At 32.2% G+C, this 14,294-nt stretch overlaps 1 protein-coding gene across 1 annotated transcript; it reads right to left on the reverse strand.

The window, feature by feature from the left end:
• Positions 1-4,407: 4,407 nt before the first annotated feature.
• On the reverse strand, positions 4,408-12,394 carry LOC132174941 (cellulose synthase-like protein G3). The gene is made up of 6 exons (XM_059586705.2): positions 11,723-12,394; positions 8,645-8,797; positions 7,896-8,021; positions 6,795-7,241; positions 5,705-6,052; positions 4,408-5,053 (listed from the first exon to the last, which is right to left on the reverse strand). The coding sequence occupies exons 1-6, from the start codon at positions 12,338-12,340 to the stop codon at positions 4,469-4,471; spliced, it is 2,277 nt and encodes a 758-aa protein (XP_059442688.2). The 5' UTR covers positions 12,341-12,394; the 3' UTR covers positions 4,408-4,468.
• Between the last annotated feature and the right edge of the window lie 1,900 nt (positions 12,395-14,294).

The raw sequence follows: 14,294 nt of genomic DNA on the forward strand, positions 1-14,294 counted from the left end.
TTCAATTATTGGACATATCTAAGCGGATAAATGTCTCTTTTCCATATTTTGTTCAAGTCTCACAGTAAATTTGTTTATTTATTATATAGAAATACATAAAAGAACGCCAAAAAATAGACCAAAAAAAAAAACCCTTTTCTTAATCACCATGTGTAAGACCAACTTGCCAGCTGTGTAGTTTGGACTGGTCTTCCTTTTCCCACCCCCCACTTTTTTTTTATGATAAAAAGAAGAATATGGGAAGAACCTTACACGACTATTGGGCTTTTTATTTTTATTTTTTATTTTATTTATTCCTAAGTGAAAGTGGGTAAGGATTACATGGGGGAGAGTCTAATTTAGTTCTCACTTGAGTAGAGAACTCCTCTTACAATTCTCTACTATTATTTATGTTCTTTCCGTTTTTAGTTCTCACTTGAGTAGAGTCTAATTTAGTTCCGTTTACTGAAAATGAGATTCAAATCCCATACAACTTTTTTTTTTAAAAAAAAAAATAGTAAATCCTCAAATTACGTATTTTTATCGTTTAAATGCGTTAAAACGCTTAAAAAAATGCCAATTATTAAAAAAGTGATATGTTACCATTGAGAATTTAGTATATTTTTATCATATTTTTGTTCTTTATATTGTAAAAAAGTTTTTGGCAAAAAATTGTCTTTTAATTTTATAAAAAAGCGTCTCTATAAAAGTGAAGATAAAACTTTTTTGGAGGAAAATTTATGTTGGTTATCTCGATAGCATGCTGTACATATTTTTAGTAAAAAACATTTTTCAAGCGTTTTGATATCTAAAAACAGCTTAAATTATCTAATTTGATAATCAACAATTCTATAGAAATTATATAAGATCATAGTCCATGAAAAATGATGAAAAAAAAAAACATTAAATACCTTCTTCTTCTTTTTTTTGTGTGTGTCAAATCTTGAAATCTAATTTAAAAAATTGTTTTGACAAAATTTTTGAAAAGTGCTTTTTTTTTTTTATAAATAAAATAAAAATAAATATGAAAGAACAGAAAATATTTGTAGATGTTGGAGGAAGTAGCGAGAGATTTTTATTACACTTTTTTGTAATGGGTTTTCTTGCATTCAAGGGGAAGTTGGGGATGCCCCGCCGCCCCCAACCACCAATGTCATTGATCAGTGCAGGTCACAGCATGGGTGGGTTCGCATGGAAAACTTCCTCGAATAAGAACTTCGATGATTGGTGCGGTGTCGAACTCTCCGCCACTAAGCCAATATGGGGTAGCATCAAATATTAATGTTCTCGTTGCCTTGGAACTGACTATAGGTAATTGGAGAGATTTTTTTATTATTATTTTTAAGGAAAAATATACTTTACCCTCACAAAATATCCATCAATTTTCGTTTTGACGTTCAATGTTTAAGAAGTTGCACTTGACCCCCAAAAAGTTTCAGATGTTAACAAAAAAGTCCTTTCGTTTTTTTTTTGCCGTCACTTTGGATAGAAATTAAGTCATGTGCGTGGCATGTGGCACGTGACACTTTTCAACCAAAAAGTTCGAAAATGCCCTCAGGGGTAAAGTGTAAATACCCTAAATAGGTCCTCAACGTATGTCAAAATAACAGTTTACTCTCTGAAATCAATTTTTGCTAATTAAGTAAATTAACAAAATCTATCATTTTGCTACGTCATATTCAATAAAAACACGATACGTGTTATTATTAATTTCTGACTTTCAAAAATGATAATTAGGATTTTTTTGCTTGTTACAGTAAATTAACATAATCTTTTCTATTCCAAAAATTTTACCTCGTGCTTAACCCTACCTCATCTTCATCTTCCTCAGCCGCTTCACAAAATACAACCGTCAAATTCTTGCAAAATGTTCCCAAATTGTGGCGAGAAAGATGAAAATCAGGGAGGGTTAAGCACAAAGTAAAATTTTGAGGATAGAAGAGATTATGCTAATTTACTGTAACAGTATGACATGACAAAGTAACAGACTCTATTAAGTTATTTAATGAAAATTAATTTTAGTGAGTAAACTGTTATTTTAGCATACTTTGAGGACCTATAAATTATTTTTTATACCACAGTGACTGATTTGTAATTTAGGCCAACTACAGGGGCCTATAAATTATTTGTTATACCACAAAGAGTGATTTGTAATTTAGGCCAATCACACTAACCAATTTTGCATTTATCCCTTTAAAGAATAATGGCTATGTTTGTTAAAGTATTGATTAAATTATTAAATTCATCTATTTCCATAGTATGATATCAAAGACAGGTCTTAAGTTCAAATTCTGACTTCGTCAATTCACCCTTCATTTAAATTAATGTGTTAGGCCTCTAGTTTGAGTCAATTCATATGGAAAATGTTAAAATATTGATTAAATACCATTTAGCAGTGTTTTAAAGGGTATTTTTTTTTAAAAAAAAAAAAAAATGTTTTGATATAACATAAAAATAAAAACTAATTTTGAGATTTTAGTAATATTTGATGATTGAATTGTTTTTTAATATATATATTTTTAGAAGAGAGAATAAAAACGCCATAAAATAAAAGTTTTAACAAACGGAACTAGCTATCATGAGCAAGAGTATTTTATAATTGTCAAAATTACTATAGGGTTCAGCAACCAACAGATAAATCCACGGATAAACACAAATTCTTTGGGAAATGGTGTATAGTTTATAAAATATCTTATAAATGTAACTCAAACCCAACGTATTATTATGTGGGCTGTTTACAAACACATAACTATTATATTTATATGGAGATTTTTATGCATATTAATTATATTGCTCAACGATAAAGTTTCATGTGCCTTTTTACATCTAAAATAAACAATGAGGTTGTCTCTAATATATACTTTGGGATTGGAAGAGACAGTGTTCCTAGATCTCTAGGGGTAGCTCAATCGGCTGTGTATAACACCTCATGAAACGGAGGGCACTAGTTCGAATTCCTTCTCTCCCTTCCCTTCTGTGGACATGTAAAAAAAAAAAAAAGAATTCACATTAAAAAAATTAATTCATCCCCAAAAAAAATTATTTAGTGGGCTCCGTGTACCAACCATAAAATAATAATTTTCACCCTCTCAAAAAAAAAAAAAAAAAAAAATCGCATCCTCCATTGATTGAGTTTAATTCTAAGACAAGTGTCGGGGTAGCTTAATCAGCTGTGGATCACGCCTAATGAAGCGGAAGTCACTAGTTCGAATCCCCCTCTCCCCCTTCCCTTCCCTTGTGTGGACATGTTAAAAAAAAAAAAATCCAAGACAAGTGGAACATGAAGCAACCTTATATCTACATTTAAAAAAAATATATATATTTTTTAAATAAAATAATTATTTTTTATTTAAAAAATAATAATAACTATTTTTTATAAAATAATAATTATTTTATAAAAAATAATTATAAAATAATAACAACAACAGCAGCAGCAACAAAAACAACACAGTGCCGTTGAAGAATCATCGAGCGTGGGCGTATATTTAACGGAGTACTCTGGCAGATTATTTGACTATTCTGTTTGTAGGGAGATTGATCAGATGGCTCAAACTCAAGAATCAGGAGTTCTCCATAGCAGAACTCCATAAATTATGCAGCATATCATGCCTTCTTTTCCAAGTTGGAATAAGTGCACCAGTTACACACCAGTTCTGAAGGCTTGCAGGCATGCAGGCAAATGCATGCCTGTTAAACATTCACATTCTTTTTGCTGTGTTATTGCTTTTCCAACTTTTTTGAAGGTGGATAATGTTAGTATTAGTGAAGCAGAGGGAAGATCAGTGTAGTTCCGGATGCACTCATTTGAGGTTTGTGTAAGCTCTTTGTCTTGCAGGTTTAAAATAGAATGCCAGTGTCATGGCCTAATTTATCTTGAACACTATTTTCTGTTGCAGTAGGTAAAATCAGAGAATTTTCAAGAATATATACTTATAGCTTATTAGACAGATTAATTCACCAACCAATTATTAAACAAAAGCAGTAGAATTTTCTCACTTCATGCACGAGTAGAAATGGAAACTCACCCGGAGATACAAAGAAAAGTTCTAATTCTAAATCTTAATTCCTTTCTGTAAAAAACTGCCATGCAAAGAGTCCATTTAAGAAATTATGCAATTATCATACTTTTGGTGAGCATCTAAATCAACTATTTATTATTGACTTAAGTTTTTGAGATTACAGGTGATTTAACATGGCATCTTCAAACTCAATCTCTTCATTCAACTTCAATTTTAATTAAATATCTTTGTTTTTACCATATGCATCTTATGGAGACTTTCTTTCATGTGTAACTAGTGGTAATCAAATCAATGGTTTTCACTAATACGATGTAGACTTTCTTTTCTTCCTTTTTTTTCAATTTTTTTCCCCTCTCTTGTGGTGGCTCAAAAAACAAAAAAAAAAAACCAAAAAAGCAGTAAACCCAAGTAGCAAAAAAGTTCGAATTCATAATTTGACAATGATCACATACAAACAACAAAGTTTCTACTCATTTCAGAGCAAGAAATGTACTTATAGCAAGAAGTGACACAAGATAGGGCCAAGCTCCAAATATCAATAGCAATGCAAGAAGGGTAGAAATTATAGTAGTTTTGAAAGGCATTCTTCCTTTGTCACTCCTCAAGACCATGGCTTCATAAATTGGCAGGGAATTCAAAACTACAAAACCTGCTATGAACATCTGCAGAAAGAGACCCTCCACACTGCTGCTGCCTCTTATAACTTGCATGAGTCCCATAAAAAAGGAGACCAAATTGATTATCGCCGCCATTGTTAGAGGCACAAACATGGGTGATGAGACTCCAAACTCAAATTTACCTTGGTCGTATCTTTTGCTTTGTTCATCATCAACCACTTTGCTGGTCAACCCGAAGCCATAGCTGGAAATGCCTAAACGGGTGAGAAAGAACTCGAGGAACCCGAACATGAAGGATGAGAGCCCTCTTATCATCCACATTCTCTGATTATTCCACCATTTTTGAACTGTTCCTCCCTCTATTACAAATTCAAAGAGATCTTGTCCATAGGCTCCAAGGAAAAGAAACACGTACAAGAAAAACCATGGCTCTGATAACTGCACATTGCAACACATTTTTCAAGTTTAATATTGATTGGAAATGAAAAATTGAAAATCATTATAAATTAATAATGAGTTGATTTGCATCAACTATAAAGTTTTTCTTTGAACTAGATAGGAGGAACTTTCTTCAACGTAGTCTATTAAATTGATATATGTCTTTATAGCATGTAATTCTTAAAAGTATTTTTATAAGAGTAATGTTAAAAACTATAGTTTTATCCCACAGCTATTTCTTAATGTTGACACTTGTCAGCATTGTGAGATAAAAATATGATATATAACACTACTATTTTTAAAAAGACTTTTCATTCACTTTACACTTACTGACGTGATGTGACATGACATGACGTGTTTTAAGTAGCTTAAAAAAGTAATGATACTCATCACTCACATTTCACACTAGTTGAGGTGGCATGTTTTAAGTGGCTTCCATGTCAGCCACTTAAAAAAGACAGAAGGAAAGCCCCTTATAACATGCCACGTCAACTGATTATCGGAGCATATGCAGAGAAATGTTAATTTAATAGACAAAGTTTGGTAAGAAAACTCTTTTTTTTTTTCTTTTTCTTTTTTTTTCCTTCTAATCAAAGCGGGAGAAGGGGAAAAGGGAGCTCAGGAAGAAAACTTGTGTAGGTGCATACATACCTTTGGGAATATAGTGAGCCCATTGAGAAGAGCTAGTTGGGGCAGGAAAGCATATATTGTGAGAGGAACAAACCAAAAGGACCAGAAAGAATAATTTGTGTAGGCAAGGCCCACGAGAGGGCCCACAGACCTGACGCCAAAGGTTATCGGCCGGAATTTGCAGAAGGCAACCTGAAGACCGCCGATCATCCATCGCTGGCATTGTTGCAGAGCATCGATGAGGGAGATGGGTGCATCACCCAAAAAGGCAGGCCTCTTGGGTTTGCAAAATACGGACCTCCATCCCTCGCATGTTAGCCGAAAACCAGTGTAGAAATCCTCAATCAAAGATCCATATTTGAAGCCCATCTATGCATTGTACAACAAATTCATTTATCATTTATAACAAAAATTGCCAAAATGTCAAAATAATTTGAAAATTTCATCTAAATTTTATGTATTTTTATGAAATGAACCCCTAATTTTTTTATTTAGTTTTGGACCTACTTTTTAAAATTCTAGTTCCGCCATGCTTATAGCCGTTGATGCCCACAAAATGAGCTTCCAACCAAGTACTTATGTTTCTTAGCATTGTCCAATTTTCTGATTTCTAGTCTAAGTACAATCTTAAACTGACAAATTTAAACTTATACCAAACTTAGTTTTGACACCTAATTAATCAGAATAAAACCTACTTTTTTCAATAATTACATACCAATATATATTACCAATTTTGGGTTTAAAGACTTGATCGAAAGGATTGGAACTCTTTAAAATTGGCTGCTCGAATTGCACGTAATTTGATCAACCTCACAAAGGAGCAGCCTGGGTGCACCTTGGGGACTAATCAAATTGCGTGCAATTCGAGTACACATTTGCAAGAAATCCTTAATTCCCTATCGTTGAGTGCAATTTGGACAACCAATTACAAATGATCCTTATTCTTAAAGGGTTGGACGACACAACATGGATTAACTTTTTCTTGATAAAATTGAGATTTGATCCATAGTTTTCTATATGATACCAAGCAACTTAACACCTTCCATATACTCATTACATAATAACTAAAAAAAAAGAGAGCTAAGAAAGGGAAACAAATTAAGAAGACTACCTCTAAGCCCCATTGAGTCTTGTTCTCATAATCACACGCTGCAACCTTGTGTGCCAATTCCAGAATTGGTTGGGACTGAATGTTCTTGTCCACGGCATGGTTTGGGCTAAGCTCGGGGATTTCTAGTGTCACATTTGTTGCCGATGGACCTCCGAAGAAAGCCCGTCGATTGAAAAAGCATCCGGTTCCGACATAATTAGGTCCCACCAGTCCGTCCAATCCGGTTGGATTAGTTTGAAATATTCGTTTATATTCACAAGCATAAATGTCATTCTTGTTTATCCCATGAAACATCTGAGGGAATTGAACATATCCTAATTGGGACTGAATTTTAGAATCTGATAGGTAACACAATGCACGAAGAGGTGTTTGAGGATCATTCGGGTACATATCACAATCTAGGGTCAGGAATATAGGTGCATTGCTCATGGTAGCCGACACTCGAAGCTTCATTAATACCCAAAAAGAAATAAATTAAAAAGGAAACTATGAGCACAAACTGAGCAACATTTGTAATAGAGTAATGTTATATTTATAACTTTTTTTATAATTTGTTGTCATGTGTCTCCATGTCATTGGAGCGACATCTGCCACTAAAAAAAATTGGGGAAAGTATATTTACTCCCTCTAACTACTAAGCAATTTGTAATGCCTCCCGACTTTTAATTGTTGCAATGTCCCTTTGTGCAAAAAAAAAATGACACAAATAATCCTGAATTTAAAAATAAAAAATTCTGAAAAAAATATAAAGGCAAAAAATTCAAAAATAAAAGGACAAAAATTCAGGAAAAATAGTTTTTTTTTTTCTTCATGTTTTATAATTTTTTTTAAAAATTTTTTATCAGAAGCATTTTTTTTTATTTTTTTTGCACAAAAGAGAGACATTGCAACTCTATAGTAGTTTTTAGGGGATGAAGATCACATTGCAAATTGTTTGGCAGTCAGAGGGGGGTAAATTTTTTTTTTTTTTTCAAATAAATTTAATACCTCCAATTAATCATATACTGACATGTGTCAACAAATCATAAAAAATTGCAGGTCTAACATTTTTTTTTCTTTGTAATATAGTGCATTCTGGAATAAATAAATAGGAAAGGTTACCAAGACATTGAGGGCACCGGCCTTGAAATTGTGGGGTGAAGTCCTCCTCTTTTCCCTAGAGACATAGATGAGGTTTGGCGTCAAGTGGCCTGTGGTGTCTTTGCTTTTGCTACTTTCTAATAGGATCTGCTCATGGTTTAAAGCCAATAAATTAGACGCCCACTAGTATTTAAGTACCTCTAACAATTAAAAGGATCGAATTGCTCTACTTCTTAACTTTTCAATAAATTTAAGCAAACATACAATCGGGATCAAGTGAACTGAATATGATTCATTTTATGGTTCAAATTTTGTTTTGTTACATCTAACGGTGCATACATGTATGGTGTCATGTCATTTAAATATGGTGCCACGCCATTTAAAATTTTAAATGAAGACCATTAAATCTATGAACTCCAATTTGAACCATGAAATTCACTTTTCGAACAACACGGATATGCTAATTTTTGTGCAATCAATTCCTCTCACTTGACGAGTAATGCTACATACTATACCTTCATTTCACTGGGCTGATATGGCAGTCTTCATCAGCTCTTGAATTTTTTATTTATTTATTTACTTATTGTTGGTTTAATAAGGGCTGATTCAAAGATTGATGGGTACCGCCACATCAGTTTAGTTAGATGATAATGGGATAACAGTGTAGTAAGTAGCATTACTCCTCACTAAGCGTATATTTGAGATGACCCTTAAATTATAGTGCAAATATTAACACAAATAATCATTATCAAGGCATGGATGATACAAACCTGAATGACAGTGGGATGATCTTGGCGAGTAAAACTCCCATCTGTCCATTTGCTTAAAGCTCCACACTGTAGATCCTCATTGATATACTCTTCGCCAACTTTCCCACTCTCAAGCACATTCTCTACCCTGGTTTTCATGCTTTCATATAGTATCTATAAAATGTACATGGTTAAAAACAAAGAGGATTAGGCTAATGGTGAGGAGTATTGGTTAACCCTTTTTCAATGAGATAATACCACTAATTCAACAAAAATCCAACCTATGAAGAATTTCTCATTATAAATTAGAATTGACAAAAAAAAAAAAAAAAAAAAAAAATCTTTTAGGTTTTCTACAATACTTTTATGACCAAGTTTTTAAAATCTTAATCATTGTTTTTAGGGAAACTTCAATTACTCCCGATATTTTATTACATTTATAATCATACCCTTAAACTTTTAAAAGTGTCAATGTTGGGTCGTCATATTTCAAAAATTTGCAATGTCATCCCTGCCATTAAGATTTAGAATTAATCAAACAGTTCATGGGTGAAATGTCTCTTATACTTTCTAAAATTTATAAACTAACAAAATTATATTAACTACAAAATTAAAAATCAGTAGACATCCTAATTTGCAATTTTTTTTTTTTTTTTTTTTTTTAAAAAAAAAGACATTTTAGGTATTTTAGTGTCCTCTATTAGTATTTAGCAATAAATCCTAACGGAGTGGTGCCAATGCAAATTTTGAATAATGATGACCCGACATTGACACTTTTTAAAGTTTAAAAGTATGATTACAAAAGTGATCAAAATTAAGGGATAAGTGAAATTTCTCCTTGTTTTTAAATAACTCACTTATTGAAGTATAAATATATACAAACAATTAAAAAAATTAAAGATCTTCTGAGAAGCATCCACAGTGGCTTACACATTTTGAATTTCTATGTAAAATGGCTACAAAACCCCTAATTAAAAAAAAAAAATCTTCATCCCATTCTCATAACCAAATGCATTTTGCATTTCATTCATAGTGCCAAATGTAGGGAAGTACCATGTAGATGAATGCATATAAGTTATTTTTATGATTTTCTCTCTCCCTCCCTCTCTTTCTTTATTCATTTTTCTCACCCTCTTTCTTTGTCTCTCTTTAGAGGAAGTATATGTTGGGAAAATGAAATAAAAGTAATATATATATATATATATATATATATATATAGAAAAATAGTAGATTATGAAAGGTAAAGTACATTTAAAAAGTCATTGACGGTAACATTTCCTTATTTGATTAGAAAAAAAATAAAAAATAAAAAAAAGGTCATTAACTAAAATTAATATATATATATATATATATTGAGAATGCTAAATGTAGAATCGGAAAAATCTAAAGAATTTTATAAAAAATAGTAGTTAAAATTTTAAAAACTCTAATATAAAATTACTCTAATTTTTTTTTTTTAAAAAAAAAAAAAATCCTTAATGATGCTGACAACAACATGTCATTCAACCATGTGATTGCCGACAACATGTTATTCAACCATGTGAAACAATAGAAGATAAAATTGGACAGAACACCATTGCAAGTTTTATTTATTCACCCTTGCTTAATTAATATATATTTCTTATTTTATGATTAGAAATGTCCAAAATAAGTTCCACCTAAAAATGACAAAAAATAATAATAATAATAATTTAATACACGTAGAAAGTGACCTTTTCTTTCTTCGTGGTGATCGATGCCGAATATTATGATGCAAAATTTTGTCGTCCGTCCTTTTCTTTTGCGGCCAATTTTGTCTTGTCGCAAGCTTCTTGGCCCATGGGACAAGCACGCGTCTCTAAACTTTATTTATTTAATTTAATTCTTTTCAACTTTTCAATTGGTTTTTATGCTATATAAGGTAGGAATAATGCTAGAAGTTATTTTTGTTTGTTTTGTTTTTTTTTTTTTGGTCTTTTAAGAATAATGTAATTTTTAAAATTATCACTAAGTTTGTAATTTATTATTATTAAATTTTGATCAAATGTTGATTTTAAAAGTTATCTCATTTTTAGAGTTTAAAAAAAAAAAAAAAAATCTTGTCAAAGAAAAAAATAAAATAAAATAAAAGTGATTTATAAAATTATTAGTGAAATAGACTTTTGGGTCCAATATTTAGGAAGCCGCAGCCTTGTTAATAGGATATATATTATTAATTAGAAAGAAAAGGATATATATTATACTTTTTACTTGTTGCATCAAAAAGAAGATACAATGAGTGCTTAAGTTGTACTCCACTCAGCAGGAAGATATTTTTTGTTTTTGTTTTTTTCTTTCTGTACAACTTTAATTTGTTTCTTTCTTGTTGGAAATTTCTTCTAAGAAAGTTGATAAGGATCGATGATATGAAGCTTTAATTTGGAAATGTCTCGGAGGCTGCTAAAGATATCAGGAACCGACTAGACAAACAAATTAAGATGATATAAAACTTGTGCAGACTCTTATATATCCAATATTTGGGAATTTTTCTAATTTGCTACTTTAGATGTACGTAGTCCACAGAGGAAAAGTTGTAGTCAACGGTTAATATCCTAGTCACAAACTTGATCAAAACTTGGACTAGAAACTAGGGTATATGCAATCATGGAGGGATGGTGTGGCTATGACTTTTGTGAGAAAAAAAAAAAAAATGTTTAGGATCGTGTTGAAAAATAAAGCTTTAAAAGTTAAAAAAAAGTGTTTTAAAAAAGGAAAATGTTAAGTGTTCTGTTAGTGTTGTACACATTATAGGTAGATATTATTTTTTAAAAAAGCAAAAAAGAAACTGACCACACTTATTATTTACTTTTGTCATCCGGTTTTTTCAAAAGTGCGTTATGATTCGAGTGAAAAAAGTCAAAGAAGTGGTGTTGAAAATTTTTACTAAGCTTTTGTTCGACTTAACTTTTAAATATTAAAAATACTTTTTAAGCTATTTAAAGCAATCCAAACAATTTCCTAGTCATCAAAAAAGGAAGAAAAAAAAAATTGTTAACCAAGGGTTTCCTTTTATTTTTGCTTGTTTTCAATTATTTTCTTTTAACAATTAATATAGAGCAATAAGGTTTTAGTAAATATTACCTTAATCTTCTCAGTTTCGGAGCACCAAGAGTGATTTGATGCAAAATAAACTTCTGGGCTCCTGTGTATCATGTTTTTCTTCCTACAGAACGGTAACCAGTGAGTTGCAAACTTGGCAGCTTCCATGCAAGCAAATAGCGTCAGCTCCGATCCCCCATCGTCCGATACATAGATCGAAATCTTCTCCGTCGGATACTCATAAGCCATGACTGCTAAAACCGTGCTGATCAATCTCATCGGCGGCTCCTTGTACGGATCCGCGGTGCATATGAACACGTCCAGCGCCGGAAAATCTGGTTTCTTCAGCACCCTTTCGAGGTTCTCAGGGTATTCGTCGCGGTAGACGATAGTCATGAGGAAACACTGCCGGGAAGCCCACATGAAGGCGAGGACAGCGTCGGAGAGGAAGAAGGAGAGGGAGATGAAGAAGGAGGATGACAGCGTGGCGGAGTGGATGAGTTTGAGTGCGTGGTAGTAGAGAAGTGCTGAGATTGCACAGGTGTAAACCGCCGCAAACGCGCGGTTGAACGCCGTCCGACGTGCATGTCTTAGCGTGTGAAGGGGAGGGGAAGAGGATATGGAGCTGCTACTGCTGCTGCGCACTCTCTGCTCCTCCATGTTTTCTGCTACGAGATTCTTCTAAGCCAAATAACTCCCCTTATCAGAATCGAAAACTGGGGGATTCAATTATTGGACACATATAAGCTCATGATAAGGCCTGTTTGGTTAGCGAATTTGGTATTTCATTCGAAAAAAGAATAATTATTATTAAAAATAAATTAAAAAAAGTGAAATAAAATAATTATTTAAATTCTTAAAATTTGATAACAACGTCTAATTATAATTAAATCAAAATTACTAAAAACCTCCCGCATTATTATTATTTTTGTTCAATTCATAGTAGAAAAAAAACTGGGGGATTCAATTATTGGGCATATCTAAGCGCATAAATGTCTCTTTTCCATATTTTGTTCAAGTCTCACAGTAAATTTGTTTATTTATTATACAGAAATACATAAATGAATGCCAAAAAATAGACCCAAAAAAAAAAAAAAAAAAAAAGTCTCTTTTCTTAATCACCATGTGTAAGACCAACTTGCCTGTCTTGCCAGCTGTGTAGTTTGGACTGGTCTTCCTTTTGTTTCTTTTTCCTTTTTTTTTTTTTTTTAATGATAAAAAGAACTTTTTTTTTTTTTTTTTTTTTTTTTTTTTTTTGTTGTTCCTAATTGAAAGTGGGAGAGGATTATATTGGGAGAGAAGATGAGTAATACTACAAGTCTCTCTTCTGTCTCTCTAGAATCCATCAAAGAATGATGTGGCTACTAAAATTACCATTGGGCTTGTAATTGATCATTATTAAATTTTGTTCAAATGACAGTTTTAATTAGGGGTGAAATTTAAAACCGTCTAACCGCAACCGCTAACCGCTATAACCGTTAACTGCTAACCGCCTAACCGCTTTGAAAGCGGTTAGTAAAAACCGCTAACCGCCTAGGCGGTTGCGGTTAGCGGTTAGTGGGTTTTGAAAATCCGCTAACCGCTAACCGCTTTATATATATATATATATATATATATATATATATAATAACAATAAGTTGTGAGTTTATGAATTTTTTTTGGTTGATTGAAATGGGCCTCAAGCTTCAAGTTTAACCATATATGTTGGTTTTTTTGTTACTTGTGAGTTTATGAATTTGTTTGTGTTTTATTTTATTTCTATGTGTGAGTTTATGAACTTGCTTCTGAGTTTATGAACTTGCTTGTGAGTTTATATATAAGACTACAAGTGAAGGATGATTTTGTTATAATTTTATTTGTATATTATATGATGTGTAGATTTGTAGAAGGTGGCCAACAAGATTTTGGTATATAGCAATTTTTAATGCTAAAATGGCCATGAAAAGGGAAAAAAAAAAAGTTTAAAATGAGAAAAAAAAAATGTTTAAAGTAAGCCCAAAACCGGTCCAAACCCGGCCCAAAATCGGTCCAAAGAAAAAAGCCCAAAAAAGCGGTTAGAAAAAAAAACGGTTATTCCAAAGCGGTTAACCGCTAACCGGGCGGTTAACCGCCTAGGCGGTTAACCACTACCCGGTTAGCGGAGGCGGTTAGTAAAATTTACTAACCGCCTAGGCGGTTGCGGTTAGCGGTTTTAGCCACTAACCGCTAACCGCAACCGCTATTTCACCCCTAGTTTTAATAGTTACATCATTCTTGGAGGGACATAAGAGGGACTTCTAGAATTACTCAGAGAGAGTCTAATTTAGTTCTCACTTGAGTAGAGAACTCCTCTTACAATTCTCTACTATTATTTATGTTCTTTCTTTTTTTTAGTAGGGTATAAATTGATGCCCTTTACTGAAAATGAGATTCAAATCCCTTACAATTTTTTTTTTTTTTTAAAAAAAAATAGTAAATCCTCAAATAACGTATTTTTATTGTTTAGATGCATTAAAACGCTTGAAAAATGCCAATTATTAAAAAAGTGATATGTTACTATTGAGAATTTAGTATGTTTTCATCAGGTTCTTGTTCTTTATGTTGTAAAAAGGTTTTGAGCAAAAAAATTGTGTTT

This window comes from Corylus avellana, chromosome 3 (genome assembly GCF_965113065.1).
Source record: "Corylus avellana chromosome 3, dhCorAvel1.hap1.2, whole genome shotgun sequence".
In the NCBI taxonomy this organism is placed as follows: Eukaryota; Viridiplantae; Streptophyta; class Magnoliopsida; order Fagales; family Betulaceae; genus Corylus; species Corylus avellana.

Excerpts from the sequence above, each read along its gene's own strand:
- LOC132174941 (XM_059586705.2), bottom strand. The coding sequence starts at position 12,340 with ATGGAGGAGCAGAGAGTGCGCAGCAGCAGTAGCAGCTCCATATCCTCT. Across the intron at positions 8,022-8,644 it reads ATCATCCCACTGTCATTCAG|ATCCTATTAGAAAGTAGCAA; the intron begins GTTTGTATCATC and ends AACCATGAGCAG. Across the intron at positions 6,053-6,794 it reads AGACTCAATGGGGCTTAGAG|ATGGGCTTCAAATATGGATC; the intron begins GTAGTCTTCTTA and ends TACAATGCATAG.